Raw genomic sequence first — 17,119 nt, 5'->3', positions numbered from 1 at the left:
TCAAGTTGAGCTTCTGTGGTTGCTACTGAGAAAGGTCATTAGCTAAAGGTCTTTATTTTACAAGTATGGACATGATTTTGATGTCCAAAGTTTTTCATTATGACACATGGGTTGCTACTGAATTTAAGTTATCTTTAAATATAATGTGTATACAAGGATTACATAGCAGTTAGAAAACAAAAGGACAAACCTAGCCAGGCTTGGTAGCATGGGGCCTGGAACCCTGCTTAATGTGGGAATCTGAGGTAGGAGGATGGACAGTTCAAGTCTCCCTAAGCTTGGACAACTTAGGGAGATTGTTCTCAAAGTAAAAAGTAAAAATAATGAAACAAACAAACAAAAAAAGGGGTAGGTGTATTTAGCATGTGCAAAGCACTGATCATCATCATCTTCATCTTCATCATCATCCAGGCTGTTACTGGCTTGGAACCTTCCATACTCCTATCCATACATTACTTGACATTATTCCTGAAGGGAACTTGGTGGTCAAGCTGTGAGCAACCAGTTTTATTATAAAAATATGTCTGTTAGACACAGTCTTTCAGTTGTTGGGTTTAACCATTCCTTACAAATCTGTGCTTAATGTTCATTTCTTCATTTAACATTGCGTATTAAATAACAATTCTTTTAGGTCAGTGTTTTAATTTTTTTAATTTTATGTCTATGACTGTTTTACATGCATGTATATCTGTGCACCACTTGGGTGCCTGGTGCCCAAGAAGGCCAGAGAGGGCATTGGTTGCTTTGGACTGGAGTTAGTGTCTTGAGCTATCACGTGGGCACTGGGCACTGATGCAGGGTCTCCGGAGGAGGAACAAGTGCTCTGAGCCATCTCTCCGACCTCCAGGTTAGTGTCCTTAGCGTTAGAAAAGTTTGTTCATGCTTAGAAAGCTAACGGGTCTAACAGTGTCTCGGGTCAGGGAAATCGGAAGATGGACGTGAATTTTACTAATGAATATTTGGATTTTGAGTTCAAAATCTGACACTTAAGAGTTTTGAAAGTGATGTTTCAAAAAAGAGCCAACAGTTGGGGGTAAGGTGGTAATACATGTAATCCCAGCACTTGAGAGGCTGGGACAAAAGGATCAGAAGTTCAAGTCAGCCTAAGCTACACAGAGACTTTCTCTCAGAAAGAGACTATATATATGTAGCTTGGCTTCTATGTAAAGCATACATAAATTTATCTTTTAAATACTCAACCTTTAAAATCATCTGTTTTCAAAGATCAACTATTTGGGTACTTAGGAGTAAAAATCCACAGTTAAAGCCTAAAGCTGGACTTGGGAAAATTCATTAACACAGCCATGGTGCTTCGTTGTCAGGTTCAGAGTTCAGCTTAGACCCTGGCAGTCTAGAACACCAAATTCAAGGTAAAGAAAGGCTTTAGTGTTCTGACCCACAGTCCCCAAATAAGCTGAAGTTCCAGTCTCCAGAGAGCCAGTTAAGAACTACATTTAAGTTATTCCCATGTTCCCCTTTGGATTCAGAATGTGGTTGAGAGGTGTGAGCCCGGACATTTTTGTTTTCCCTCAAGGGTAACACTTGGCTGCCAGAGAGACTCACAGAAACACCGTCACACAAAGTCATAAGCTCCATCTAGACGAAGTTCCTCGGTGTCCTCTTGCTAGTCACTCTTGGAAGACTGACGTCTGAGGCTGTTTAAACCCATTGCCGCGCCTGGCACGGCGTGGGAGGAGTATGCCCAAGGAGAACTTGTTGAACGCAGTTCCATCTACAGGCTGGGTGAAGTCAAGCGCTCTTCCATCTGCCAAAGGCTTTGGCGTTGCTAATTTTGTTCTTAGAAAGCTTCCACACCAATAAACCTATTCCTTAGGGTGTATCTGAAAACGCCTCTGGAAGTTCTAAAAGATATGCGTGCCCTTTTAGAGGTGGTGGTGGTGGTGGTGTGCAGTTCTTGACAGGTGGAAAGTGACAGGGACCTGTCTGCATTGTTCACCGGGAAGGTCAGTAGCCAGAAAGGGAACCCTGACCTGCTCACGTTTCTTCCCTGGATCGTTCTCTGGGCACCCTTATCTCTCAAGTTCTCTAAATGCTGGCACTGAGGACTGACTGCCGGGTTTGGGGACGGGCAGATGAAGGGCAGGGAGGCAGCCTGGTGGGTGATGCTCTGCACAGCAGCAACCTGGCGCCCAGGGTCCCGGCCGGCAGCTGGCGCCGGCGCCCAGTGCCCTCTGCAGCTTGCTCGCTCACTCCCGGGCCCAGTCCCCGGGGACGCCCAAGGCTTCCTGCCTCCCTGCCCCCACCCTCCGCGGCTTCCCGGCAGGTCTGCGGGACACGGCCCGGAGGTCTCCCCAGCCCCCGGCCCGGGACTCCCGGCTCCTGTGGCCGCCCGGGAATGACCCTTGACAGCCGCCCGCTCTCCCTTCAGATGGAAACCCCATTCGCTCTTTCTCTTCCTCGCGCACACACACTCTCACACACAAACAAAAACCCCCAAGTCTGCCTCTCAGTTGCTACCCGCAATGACGTTTTCCCCTCGGGTCCCGCCCCCTCTGGGGGTCTGGAATTTTTGGATTGGTCGGCGGGTTGCGGTAACCAGGCCACGATTGGAGGATCCATGGCTGACTGACAGCCGGGTGGCCGCCGCGCCCTCCCCCTCCCGGAGCGCGCCTGTGTGTGCGCTGTTATGCCGGACTAGAGGGAGGCGACTACGGCGGCTCTGTTTATTGTCCCTCTCGGCCGGTGCTCCTGAGGACCGGGTCAGGCGCCGCTCGGACGGCCTTCGAGGCGGCGGCGGCCTTCGAGGCGGCGGCGACCGCGGCGAGTGCTCCGGGGGCCTCGGCGGCGTGAGGAGAAGCAGCGCCTCAGTCGCGCCGGGGGTCGGGCTCGCGCCTCCGCGCCGGCCCGCGCCGGCCCCTGCAGACCCTCGCCGCCGCCTGCTCCTCGGTCCCCATCACCCGCGTGGGCCTCGGGAGGCCGCGCCGCACCGCCAGCCCTTCCTCACCCTCGGCCGCGCTCTAGGCCCGGGCGCCGCGCTCGAGTTTGAGGGCGGCGGGCGGCGCGGCCTCCTCGGCGGCTCGGGCCCGCGATGGGGCGCGGCTAGGAGCGCGGCGCGCAGCGGTCAGTGCGAGCGGCAGGCCGGGCGGCCCCGGAGCGCGAGCAGCCCCTGGCCTGCGCGGGAGGCGCTGCCATGGCCAAGTCCGGCCTCGCGGGTGCTGATGGGGCGCTGACCTGGGTGGTGAGTGCGGCGCGGGCAGGCGCATTGTTCGTGGGCCGCGGGAGAGGCGGGAGAGGCGGGCGGGCGGGCGGGCGGGCGTGGGCGAAGAGCGCGGCGGGCGCCCTGTCGGGTCGCGGGCAGGGCCTAACCCTGCCTGCCTTTTCTCTCTGCTGCTCGCCCCCACCGAGGAGGCTCAGGCTGCGGGAGAATGCTCGCCTGAAACTTGAGGCTGCACACCAAGACGGGGGGGGGCCCGCGGTGACGCGTGCCTTCTTGCCAGCCCTCCCTGAGCACAGCGCCAGAAAATAGTGCAGAGCCTGGGTCCTCTGTGTGTGCCCGATGCTAGCTACCGCTTCCGGAGGCCTGTCCCAGAGGAACTTGAACTTGAATGGCCACTGCGGTTCGCACCTCCCCAGGAAGGGCTCCTTCCGCGGAGAGGGTATTTGGGATGACTTTGACAGCAGGTTACACCGCAGCAGCCGGTCCTTCTGCCGGTGGGATTACTAAAAGAAGATCCTACTGACGTCAGCTTCGCGAGCACAACGTGTGGGGGCCGAGGGCTGTCCCAGGAGGTGAAGGGGTGCTTAAGCCTGAACTTGGAGGATTTGCGGAGCTCAGTTCCCGGTGGGAAATGGAAATAGCAAGTGCAGCAGCAGGAGCATTTGGAGCAGGGTTCCCACGACAGATCGATAACTCCAGCATTTCACTTACTCAGCGCTGAGTTCAGACCAGGGTCATTTCCGAAACAAAACACTGGACTTAGCCAAATGAGCGGGGGAGCCAGGACAGAAAATTGACAGATTTTAGGGACTTTTAACACACCCCTTCCTCAAGATCCCAATTGCCCGCCTTTTGAATACATCAAGGAACTTTCGTATTGGTTGGCATTTTTTCCCTTGTTTTCTTTGTTTGGGTGAGGTTTAGATGAGTCTTGAGTAGCAGTCGTGCCTGTTGATGAACGTTGCTTGTAAAAAGGCTGTTCTTATGGACAGCAGGAAAACACTAATCATTTGCATTACTGTACCAGGGTACTTTGCAAAGTAACTTGCCAGAGTCTTCAAATCTCTGGAAATATGTGCATTACTAGACAATGCAGTGTGAGAGTATGAATGGAGAAGAAAAGTTAGATAGTAAGTTAGTGGACATTTGTCCATGGAAAGAATGACTGAAATCGCTGCCCCTTACCTCTGTTACTAAAACTAGACATCTGAAGATGGAGTGTGATCATGTGTTAGTGTCGCTCATAACTGTGGAAGCACTGAGATCTGAGTGGACTTGTCTGTGACTTGGTTCCTCAGTGGCAAACAGTTTTGTTTATAATTTTATGTGTATGAGTGTTTTGCCCGCTTGTATGTTTGTGTGCCACTTGCATGCCTGGTGTCTAGGGAGGCCAGAAGAGGGCATCAGTATCCTGGGACTGCAGCTACAGATGGCTGTAAACTACTCAGGACCTCTGGAACCCAGGTCCTCTGGAAGAGCAGCTAGTGCTCTTAACTGCTGAGCTCTCTCTCAAATTCTGTCACCATAGCAAATATTTTGTGCCACAGTTGGATTGTTTTTATTGCTTATGGTAGCAATATTTTAATTTGCTGTTATTAACTTTATACATAATTTAATGGGACACTTTTCCTTTTATGCTCAATTGAAAAACTTAAATTTTCATAAGAAATAGAGAAAATCTTGTATAGTTTCATTCAAAATTAGAAAAGTCTATTTGAAATTAAAATGGACTTATTGATTAAATTTACTATAAAATAGATTATGGGAATTGCAGCAAAATAAAAATTTGGTCTTATAAAGTATATCTTGTTGGAATAGTTTATTGAAATGACAACCACATTAGAAATTCTCTTCTTTTAGGTCTGGTGCTTGCTTTATGTTAGTAATGTGAACCTTATAGGCTTCTTTAGTTTCTTGTGTGTGTGTATAAGAGAGAAGGAGACAGGAGAGTGTGTATGCCTACTCACCTACCTAGATGGGCTTTGAACTTATGATCCTCCTTTCTGAGCTTCATGCGTGCTGAGATCACACATCTTCACACAGGGCCTGGCTGCTTTTCTTCATTGGGGGAGAATACAGTGAGTTGATATGGGCTTTGATACAGGTTGAGACCCTGTCTGCAATACATATTGTAGGTGAGACTTTTTCAGGGAACTTAATCTTTCTATCCCTAGTTTGTTAAGCAGTGCATTAAGAAAGAATTCAGAGTTTGAATATAACACAGTGCTGAATTAATGTTTGTTACTGGCAAAGTCTAAGAAAGTCACACTCTGGAATACTAGTTTACTGTTGATTTTACATGAAATATTTTAGCTAGGTGAAAAATTAAATTTTCATTAGGGGAGTTTGGAGACTTATTACAGTGGCATGTGTTCATATCAGTGAAGCTGGTATTATGTTTGTGGATGATACAAAAATGGAGTTAATCCAGCTATATTATGCCGAGCAAGGAGTTGCTGTACTGCCTTAGGTTAGTGTGTGTTGAAATTAACTGTCTTGTGATGAAACATTACCTTTCAGGGTCAGAAGCAACACAACAGAGTGGTTTTTAACACTCACTAATTTCTACTTACAATAATTCATTTGATTTGATATTGGTTTACAGTTAGCTGAAATTTTAATAATTTAAAAGAAATGTGTTGTAACTATCTAAAATTGAAATTGACACAGATCATGAAGGTTTTTTTAAAAATTATTTTTTAATTTAAAGCAATCAGTCAAGTTTCTTGAATTTTTAGCTTGTAAAACTTGATTAGTACAGCATAATAGTCTTTCATTCTGCTAATCTTTTTTATCAGGTTATAGCAAATGTTTGTGAAAATACTGGAATATAAATTTATGACTGTCATATCTTTTCAATGAATCCCCTAGCTTGGTAGGTTAAATAATATAGTGGAAGAACATGGAAGGGATTGGAGGAGAGGAAAGAAAGGGAAGAAACAATGTAATTTCATTTTAATTAAAAACAAAATAAAGCAAAAATGCTGTAATAGATAAAGTGACAAAGTATATACAAATGTGGTAGCCAGAATAGTATATTCTGTATATAATAGTATACTATGCATCTATCATCAGGCTTCAGTAAAATTCAACTCAGCGTCACCCACCTTTCTCCTCATTACTTTGAAATAACAAATCTTAGAATCATAATAATTTATCTGTAAATATAATTTTTTTTTTTTTTGGTTTTTCGAGACAGTGTTTCTCTGTGTAGCTTTGCGCCTTTCCTGGAACTCACTTGGTAGTCTAGGCTGGCCTCGAACTCACAGAGATCCGCCTGGCTCTGCTTCCCGAGTGCTGGGATTAAAGGCGTGCGCCACCACCGCCTGGCTGTATTATAATGTTTATCTGTGAAAGTTGTTTGTTTTTTTTAAAAAAAATAATCACAACATTATAGTTTCCTTAAAAAATATAAAATATATCTGTTCAGTTGGAACCTCCAGCTTGCCCCTGCATGATCCAGAAAGCCCCATTCTTATAAGACACTTTATTATAATGCCTTTGTTAATATATGATCTTGATAAATAGGTAAATAAACTAAAACTTAGGACTACAGCTGAACATCAGAGACTGAGGTATTCCTATCTTACGATGCAGTGTAAGATGATGACCTAAGCAGTCTAACAATATCACATACATTTTTACTGTGCATATTTTTAAAAATTTAAATTTTTTGAGATTTATAATTACATCATTTTTCTTTTCCCTTTCCTCCCCCCAAACTTTCCCATGTACCACCCCTTGCTCTATTTCAAATTCATAGCCTTTTTTTCTTTGTTACATATATATGGGTTTATGTGTGTATGTATTCTTAAATATATAAATACAACCTGCTCAATCCATATAATGTTACTTATATGTATATGTTTTCAGGACTATTTGGAATTGATTAACCAGTTAGTTGGTGTGGTCTTCCCTTGGGAAGATCATTTCTACCATCTCAGCATTCTTTTGTTGTTTGTAGTTTTGTCTGCGGTTGAGGCATCCAGAGTTTGTCCTCTTCCATGTTAGTTAACATGTTTACACATGTCAGCCTTGTTCTGTTCATGTTTAGACAGCCTTGTTGGTGAGACTTCATGGAGATAGCTTCTGAGAGTCCTAGGGGACACAATATCACAGCAAGCTTCCTGTTTCTCTGGCTCTTAACAATCTTTCTGCCTCCTCTCCTTCAGTGGTCTCTGAGCCTTAGGTTCAGGAGTTGTGTTGCAGATGAGTCAGTGGGGATTGAGTTCCACAACTCTGCATTTTGATCAGTTGTGGTTTTCTGTCTGTGGCTATTTCTTTAAAAAAAAAATTACTACATTTATTGATTGATTATGTGCATATATGTGGGTGCACATACCACAGTGCATATGTAGAAGCCAGAGGACAGCCTTTAGGAGTTGGTTCTTTCCTTCTACCACGTGGGTCTTGTGATCAAACTTTTAACCACTGGGCCGTCTTGCTGGCCCATATTATGGGTATTACTAAAGAAGCATCATTATACTTAAACAGGTTAAAAGTTTGTTGTAAGAACTTTAGTGGGTCATTAGTGCAAGTCTGTGTTCACAATCTGTGTGTCTTCTCCATTGAGGTTAGTTTCCCATAATCCCATACTTAGATCATCTCTTACTGTTTCCTTTATACATTTACATTTCATCTCATCGGGAACACTTGTTTTCTTCTCACTACTAGTCTCATTTTTTTTTTTTCTTTCCAAGACAGGGTTTCTTTGGTAGCCTTGGCCATCTTAGAACTATCTCTGTAGACCTGGCTGGCCTCGAACTCACGGAGATCCGCCTACCTCTGCCTCCAAGTGCTGGGATTAAAGGCATGCACCACTGCCATCCTCAGGCTAGTAGTCTAAATTTTCACTGCTCTTTAAGACTAGTTTGGAGTCTCACTAAAAATTTTTCAGTTTATGCTCTTTTTACTTATATTTTTAATTTATACTTTTAAAACATTGAACTTTTGTTACTTTATCGTAAAACATAAGTCTTTTTAGGGGATGTTCATGTATGATAGTTTTGTCTTAACAATAACATAAACTTCTGAATTTAGCGAACATGTGTTTTCCTTGTTTCTATCCTTTGTAATGTTTAGCAAAGGTCTGGATGCCTATCCACCCTCAGTTATTGTTGATGAAATGGGTATTCATATACTACCTTCCTGACTCTAGTACTAGTGCAACACTTGTAGATAGCAATGTTCCTCACTCAATTCTCCAGTAAAGGTAACATCACAGTATTTAGAAGTACTTTTTGTAATCTGAGTAGAAGTAAGATTGGTACCTGTAGTTTCAAGTCTGTTAAATACTTAGATGCCGAGAGTTGTATTCTACCAAGTTTCTTTTTAAAACTTTACTACAAATTGGCCCCCCATTTTAAAGAGAAGCTGTTATTCACATTTGTCAAGAGAGAAACAGGAATTGAGAATAGGTCAGAAGCTGATAGGCACGTGGCAAAGACAGTTGTGGCCTGGAACCAGGATAGTTCTTAACCATCATTTTTCACCATAGCATAGCCCCTCTCTAAAACATTATTTTTTGGTTTTTTTGAGACAAGATTTTCCTTTGTAACAGCTCTGGCTGTCCTAGAACTTGCTCTGTAGACCAGGGTGGCCTCTAACTCACAGACATCCACCAGCCTTTGCCTCCTAAGTGCTGGGATTAAAGTCCCACTGCGCCACCACTGCCTGGCCCAAAACAACTTGTTGTATACCCTAATATGACAGATACTACGAGACATGCCTGTCTCTTTCTGTCTGCTCACCTTTTTACTTTGACATAAAAATGTAAGGACTTTAACTCATTTTCAGGTGTGTATGTACCTAGCTAGTATAATAGCATAATGGAAAAGTGTGGACTGTGAACTCAGATCACATACTTTCATAATTTGGCTTCTTTAAATGCTAGTTTTCTTCAGATCTCAGTTATCCCACATGCACTAGGGAATCATAATGGCAGCATCTACTTGATAGAGCTTTTACATAAGTGTTGGAATGCCCCAGATACCTTCCATCATGCTGGCACACAGAAGATAAGTGTACACTACACACACATCTCTAACCCTGTGATAAGTGTCTTCATGCCTTTTATCTTAGTGAAAGTTTGGTTTATCCTTGGGTTTGGGAGGGTGTTTCTGAAGGAAATGTGTAGATAAGCATTTGCAATGTGTGTTTGTTGAAGCTAATTTCCTATGTTCTTCATGGCTTCAGCAACAGTGTTAAAACTGGATAAGCTGCTGGGGGCATCTTCTAGAGATAGAGGTGGTGTTGATAGCCACAGAGAAGGCCTTATCTCTTCTTTAGCTGTTCTCTGCTCAGCCAGGTGGGTTACATCTTTTTCTGGGCATAGGACCATCCCAGTAATTGTGAGGGGCTATTTTCTTTCCCCAAGCCTCCAGATTTTGATTTTCAGTGGCCAGACCAGTAATCTCTAGAATTAAGTTTCTGCTAATCTCCAGGAACTGAATGAGGCCTTTCTTGCAGAATTCTGTTAGAAAAACTTCTAAATGTTTTGTGGGAACCTCTTTTGTTGAGGCTCGAGAGCCAGTGGACAGTGCTCAAACATTTGCTGAGAATGGGAACATAAAAGACAAGTTGACTGAAATGTTAATTTCTGCTTTCTACTTTGCCAAGGCTACCAGTGTTATTTATGTATTTTGGTTTTACTTACTTTTATCCAGATAGTAATGAGAAAGTTTGGTCTGCAGAAGTAGTAGCTAGGTATAAATAGTACCTCTAGACAAACATTCAGTTTTAATCTAGTTTAATTATATTTTCACATGCATGAATTAATAAGCTTTTAACAGCCCTCTGTAAATTCATTATAGAGAATTAGAAAATGTATCAAAAGTAAAAATAAAATGACCCACATTTATACATTCTGTAGATAAGTTTTATCGGCATTCTTTTTTTAAAATATAATTTATTTATTTTTTTAATTTTATTTGCATTGGTGTTTTGCTGCATGTATGACTGTGTGAGGATGTCAGATCTTGGAGTTACAGACAGTTGTGAGCTGCCATGTGGGGGCTGGGACTTGAACCCAGGTCCTCTGAAAGAGCAGTCAGTGCTCTTAACCACTGAGCCATCTCTTCAGCCCCTTTATTGGCATTCTTTTGGGTATATGTGTGTATATATGTATATATGTAATGTTCATATTCTTTGCTATGCGTGTATATATTTATATAACTTTTTTTGACAAAATGGACTCTCATTCTTTTGTAAATTTGCTCAACAAACATTATGGTTATTTGTTTTTCATGTGAATGTGCCTTTATGTACACATGTGGGTGCAGTGCCTGGGAGATTAATGAAGGTCTGACTAAACGTCAGACCTCCTGACACTAGAGTTACAGGTGGTTGTGTACAGGTGCCACGAGCTGGAGTTCCAAGTGGTTATGAACCACCTGACGTGGAATCTCAACTTGGCTCCTTCTAAAGGGCAGCACATATTCTTTTTTTTTCTTTCTCTTATTTATTTATTTAAAATACATTCTTCTCTCATACAATACATTTTGACCACAGTTTCTCTTCCCTCCACTTCTCCCAGCTCTCCCCCACCTTCCTTCTCCCCCCAAAAACACCCCCCCCCCCACTTCGTTTCCTCTTCAGAAAAGAGCAGGCCTCCAAGAAGTGGCAACCAAACAGTAAGACAAGGCAAAAGCCCTCATATCGAGGCTGGACAAGGCAACCCAATAGGAGCAAAAGAGTCTCAAAGCAGGCAAAGGAGTCAGAGATATCCCCCATTCCCACTGTTAGGAGTCACACAAAAACACCAATCTAACAACCATAACATATATGCAGGCCCTGTGCTTGCCGCTTCAGTCTCTGTGAGCCCATGTGAGCCCTGCTTAGTTGATTTGGTAGGCCATGTTTTCTGCAATACATTTTCTTAAATGCTTAGTTATCTCTCCCCCTTGTAGACATGTTTAGATTTTTTTTCTTTCTGTATGATTAAGCATGTTAAGATTTTTTCCCAAATTTATCAATTTCTTCTAGGTTATCTAATTGTTGGCATATAATTTTAGCTGTCTCTTAGAAAACCATTCTGTGACATAAGTTGTGATGTCTCTCTTTTGTTTCAATTTCAGTCACATCTTTTTTGAAACAACTCAGTCTAGCTAAAGTATATTTGTTACTTTGCTGCTGTGCTGAAATATCTGATGGAAATAGGGAGAACAGATTATTTTGGCTCATAATTCCAGGATCTCAGTGTCTTTGTGGAGAAAGTGCAGTGATAGAAGCATGTAGTCGGGACTGTTCGAATCATGGTAGATCAGGAAGCAGAGTGAGGTAGGAGGTGGGCCCAGGTCCTTTCAAAGACACAACCGTAGTGACCAGTTTTCTCTAGCTAGGCCTCATCACATAAAGGTCCCACTGCCTTCCAAAGTAACACTACCAAGCATTCAAACTTGAGACTGTGGGAGGCATTTCAAATTCAAACCATGGCAAAACCCTTGTTTTTTTTTGTTTTTTTTTTTTTTTTTAGATTCATGGCCATCTCACAATGCAAAGTGTACTCAATCCGTCTTCTAACATTTTTCCAAAGCCTAGTTGAGTCTCTACTTAGACACAAACCAATCTCTTTTTGACCCCTTATAAGATAAAAATGTTACCAATATCAATATATGATAGTACACAGTTGATAGTACTGTTCCAAAAATGAAGAGCAAAAGAGTCTTAAGGGAAGATCAAACCAAAAAAAAAAAAGAACACAACTCAGCAGGACAAACGCTGAGTCCTGTAGCCTCACAAGCAGTACCACGGGAATAGTTGCATGATGTGAGCATCAGTGGGCTTGAACAGACCCACCCTTATGTCCTAGCCATTTGAAGCCCACATGGGTCTACTTAGTTCCTATGGTTTTTTGGGGGTCTCTATTGCAAGTGAAGCACTATTGTCATAGTTTTGATAGTCCTCTATGGGTTACCTCCTGCAGGGAATCCAACCCTGTTAGATACTGCTCGGTTCCATAGGCTTTCCTCAAATTCTTGGTGGAATATTGTGTGATTCTGTAATTCCTGCATTCTGAATATCTGCAAAAACAGAATCATTCTGATAATGCTAAGCTCTTGTGGTAGTTTTAGATATAGCCTGCCCTTTTGTACCACAACTGCAGTGGCCTCTGAGACCCTGGATAGCTGAGTCTGAGAAACACTTCCTAGATGGCCGTGAATGGCCAGAGCACACTTGACTTTTTGTTTTTTAAAGGGAAATCTTTTAAATGAGTTTATAGTTTTATGTTCTGGAGCCTGTGGTGGGTGGAGTTTTGCCAACAATTCCTGAATGCTTTTTCAGTCCCTTTGTTGTTGTCCTAGTGTGTAAATTGCTTAGCTTCATTGGAACAGTTCTAATCTCTTTTTAACTGTCGTGGCCTCTTAGTCTGCCAATGCTCTTTTTCTGGCCAAATCACTTTTTTTTTTTTTCTCTTACTCTGCCAGCTTGGCTAATAGTAGCTAGCAGCAACCATGCCACATCCCTACTTTTTCTGCTTTCTTTAAATTTCCTCTGCTAAATTATTAGTATATTAAATTCAGCCTCATTCAGATTTCCAGGACACAGCAAAATTTGCAGAAATTCTTTACCAAATGTACAGGAATGGTTTCTAGGCCAATTCCCAGTAGAGTCCTTGTTTGCACCTGAAACCTTGGTTTCGGGCTTCACTGTCCACCTTTCTGTTGTCATTCTGATCTTTTTGAATTCCTGCTGGAAGAACCCATTAAACTTTGCTTATAGTGTTTTGAGATTTCTCTAGTTCACATATTAAGCCTCTTGCAACTCCCACAAACCAGTTCTAAAGGACTAAACCAACTTCAGGTTTAGGCACAGCAATGACTGCTTCTTTGGTACCAGTTTTGGAGTTAGTTACGTTTGCATTGCTGTGACTAAAATACCCGACAGAAACAACTTCAAGGAGGAAACTTATTTGGTTCATGGTCTTAAGGAATTTCGATCCCTTGTAGCAGGGAAGATTACGGAGTGTGTGGCAGAGTCATTCACATAAGGCTGAGGCTGGCGAGTGTAGCCTTCACTGGCCTACTTTACTGACCTGTTTATGCAGGCTAGTACCCACCTTCTTGAGGTTCTGTATCCTCCTCAGATCATATCACTAGCTTAAGAACAGTCATTTGAAACATGAACCTGTGTGGGACATTACATGTTTAAATCATGAAAGGCATTTGTTAATTTTGTTGATCTTAAAAAGCAAAACACCAAAACTCTTCCTTTCATTGACTTTTAGAACTTAAAGTCTTTCCTCTGATACAACAAATGACATGATTTATTGTACATATGTTACACTTGGCTGCAACTGAGCACAGAACTAGTCTAGGTTGCCCCAGGCTCAGGGCAGGGAACCAACAGGGGGACTGTTTTGGTTATAAACAAGGTAGCTCTCTCAGAAGTGGTCTTGGTGATCAGATGACAGTGAAGTCCCAGATACAGTGAGACACAGTATCATTAATAGCAGCATATAGTCCAGCTACTTGTACCAGCTCCTCTGCTGCTGGCATTCTTTATTTCTTCTTCTGTAACCACCATGGTACACAGCTAGTACTTGGGCCTTTGGCTGATCTTTCTTCTCTGGAGCTTTAGGTGGTGCATTCACTGTATATAATGTATAGTTGATGATATTTTATAGCAAGCATTCACTTTTTCCACTTCATTCAGATGACTAAGGCTAAGGGATTCAAATCTATTTTTTTCCTGTTAATTTTAGATTTAGTTCTATGCATAGTTTCTTAATGTACACTATTGGTTCAACATCTTCATTTTAAAAATAAATGTGGTATTACTTTATCTTGATTCTATAAGTTTTGGTGCGTTTTTTGCTTTTATTTATTCCCATATATTTTCTAAATTATCTTGTGATTTTTTGACTCTTTAATAGTTTAATGAGTATATTGTTTAATTTCCACAGTTTGTGGATTTTCTGTTTTCCTTCTATTTATTTCTAGTTTCATTTTATTATAGACAGAGAGGATGTATGTCTTCAATCTTTTTCAGTTTGTTGAGACTTATTTTATGGTTAACATCTGGTTTGTGTCAAAGAATGCTTCCTGTGCACTTGGGAAGAATGTATATTCAGCTGGGATCTTCTGTACTTGTCTGTTCGGTTTGTCTTGTGCTTCAAGTTCTTTGTTCTCACATTGATGCTTGATCTGGTTGTCCTGTCTGTAGTTGAACATGGGGTGTAGGAGTTTCTAATTATCACTATATTGCTGTCTATCTCTTCCTTTAGCTCTGTTGATGTTTGCTTTATATATTTGTGTACTCTAGTGTTAGGTATATACCCATTTACAACAATGATATCTTCCTGGTGAATTATCTTTGTCTTTAGTGACAGGTTTTGTTCAAACTTAGTCTATTTGTGTAATGTATCTATGGGACCCTGCTTTCTTTGGATCCTGTTTGCATGAAGTATGCTTCGCCACCATATCTCCTGCAGCCCATTGCAGCCCATGTGTTTTTAGATCTAAAGTGTGTCTGTTGGCACCATGTAGTTGGATTAGAAAAAATCAAATTGGCTAATATATGCTTTACAGGAAGTAAGCTCATTTATTTTTAAGGTGATCATTGATATGAAAGGACTTACTGTTGGAATTTTAATTTTTATTTATAGCTTGTAGCTCTTTTGTTTATGTTTTCTCTCTTGCTGTCTTTTGTGGGGTTATGATTTCCTTCTCTTCTCATTTGACATTTTCTCAATTTTTTTTTATGGTTATTGCTGTAGTTACATAAAACAGCTCAAAGGGCTAACATTCAGTTTTAAATTAATGTTAACTTGACCAATTGCATATAAAGTTGTATACATACTTCTGCCACCCACAGTTTAGTAACCACAAGGTTTTATTAGGTTATCAGCAATGCTCAAAAGACAGACTCAAGCAATAGTAGGATGATAAGTAAAGTGCATAGAGATAAAACCAGGCAAGGAACTGTAGCACAAATGATGTGTTTTTAGTGTTTCCATACTATGTAACATAGACTTATGATTACTTCTATAGTTTTATTTTTAAACATTTATACCATACTTTAAAGTAATCTATATTCTTACATTAATGTTGAAAGTTCTTTATCTGTCTCTGTATTTATCTTTACTAGGAAGGGTTATATTTTCATATGACTTTTGCTTCAGCTTGATGGGCTTTCATCAATGACTTTGATCAGCTTTTACTAATTTTTTTCTTTACAACCTAAAGATTAAAAAAAGGTAGGGCAGTTTTGCCAGATATTTTGGTTAGTTTTTTTGTGTATCATCCTACTTTTGTTCTAGTCTGTATCTGTTGAGTAATTGCTGATAACCTAATAAAACTCTCCTGTATATGAATGATAATTAGTTTTCTTGTATTGCTGTCAAGATTCTCTCCTTCATGACTTTTTTCTCCTGTGATGTTGGGAATTGAACTCATGGCCTCCTGGATGGGCCTGTGGCCCTATCCATGACTGTTGAACCTTGGTCATATATCTTAGTAGAGGTTCCTTCAGGCTTGTACTTACTTGAGTTCTGTGAGCTTTCTAAATTTGTCCATTTCTCTCCTCACATTTGGAAAGTTTTTCCCATTTTTACCTGTTTTCTATTCCTCTTCCTCCTCCTCTTCGTTCTTTTGAGACAGGGTTCCTCTGTGTAGCTCTTTCCCTGGCTGTCCTAGAACTTGCTCTGTAGACCAGGCTAGCCTGGAACTCACAGAGATCTGCCTGCCTCTGCCTCCCACTACCTGGCCCATTTTTATCTTTTTATTTGAGACATTTTTGCAACATATATTCTGTTTGGTTGATGATAACCCACAAGTGATTCAAGTTCTTTTAATTTTCCTTCATTCTTTCCTTTTGGGTTTCTTTGAAATTTCTGTCTTTACATTTTCTAGAGGTTGGCTAACTCTGTAGTTGAGCATTTGTATACTTTTAGTTATTGTATTCTTTAGTTTCAGAAATAATATTTGAGTCTTTTCAGTTGCAATCTGTTTATTTCATTTCATTTTGCTTATTATTTTACTTTTTTTTTGTTTGGTTGTGTATCTGTACAGGTTCCTTGAGCATCGTCTTATCTCCATTTCTCCCTTTCCTTACCATTCTTTTTTCCTCTTCCCTCCCCACCTTCCCCTCCCTGAGACAGGATCTCTAGCCTAGTCTGAGCTTTATTTATAGCAGTCCTATGGCTGTAAGCTCCCCATTTCCTTAGGGGCAGTCCATGGAGTTTTAATTCGTCCCTTGGAATGTCTATTGTTTTTCCTTCTCTCCGGGCTTTAGCATTTCAAAGCTCAGCTCCCTCCTCTTAGGTTCTATTCTAGCTAGTTACTCCATCTAGAGAATCAGGAGGCTTTGCAAACCTTTCCCAGGCATGTGACCTCTGGGCTTGTTCACTGAAGAGGCTTGTCTATATCTGTACTTAGGGGACAGTCTGTGGTATCTCCTCTGCCCTACTGAGTTATCCTGCACATGCTGTAGTAAGCCATGGTACTAGAGCTCCACCTAATGTCTATCCCTAGAACTACAGACTTTGGATGCTGGACCAAATCATTTTGATTTCCTTTGTTCTCAGTGGCTTCCAATTTAGCAACTGTTCTTGCCAGTGCTTGCTTCGATTCAGCAGGACAGCAAACAGTCCCTTTGGTAGCACTTCTCCTAACTTTCCTTTGGAGGTCCATTCAAGGAAAGAAGTTGTGTTTCTTCCCTGTTCTGCGTTGCCGAGGAAGGGTTGTGGGCTTGGATGAGGTTTTGTGGTCACATGAGGGACAAGACCTCTTATGCAGTTTCTGAATTTCTTATAAGGATGAATGGTTCATATATTACAGCTTAATCTGTGTTTCTGTGGGGAAGGGGGTTTGGAGCTTCCTAATCTTCAATCTTGTTGACATTACACTATGTATTCTCATTTTTAAGTTGTCATCTTTGCAAGAGTGACAATTCTTTGAACTTGATAGGGGTATAGTAGATTCAGATCATTTATTTTTCTCT

The 17,119-nt window shown here is 41.7% G+C and overlaps 1 protein-coding gene across 1 annotated transcript in view; it reads left to right on the top strand.

The window, feature by feature from the left end:
• Positions 1 to 3,068: 3,068 nt before the first annotated feature.
• Top2b (DNA topoisomerase II beta) overlaps positions 3,069 to 17,119 on the top strand; it is a 63,756-nt gene continuing 49,705 nt past the window's right edge. Inside the window, exon 1 of the mRNA XM_059274179.1 lies at positions 3,069 to 3,199. Within this exon, the coding sequence (XP_059130162.1) occupies positions 3,152 to 3,199 (48 nt within the window). The 5' untranslated portion in view covers positions 3,069 to 3,151. The remainder of the gene's footprint in view (positions 3,200 to 17,119) is intronic.

The sequence above is a fragment of the Peromyscus eremicus genome, chromosome 9, assembly GCF_949786415.1.
Source record: "Peromyscus eremicus chromosome 9, PerEre_H2_v1, whole genome shotgun sequence".
Lineage (NCBI taxonomy): Eukaryota > Metazoa > Chordata > Mammalia > Rodentia > Cricetidae > Peromyscus > Peromyscus eremicus.
This window is presented reverse-complemented; position numbering and strand designations above follow the sequence as displayed.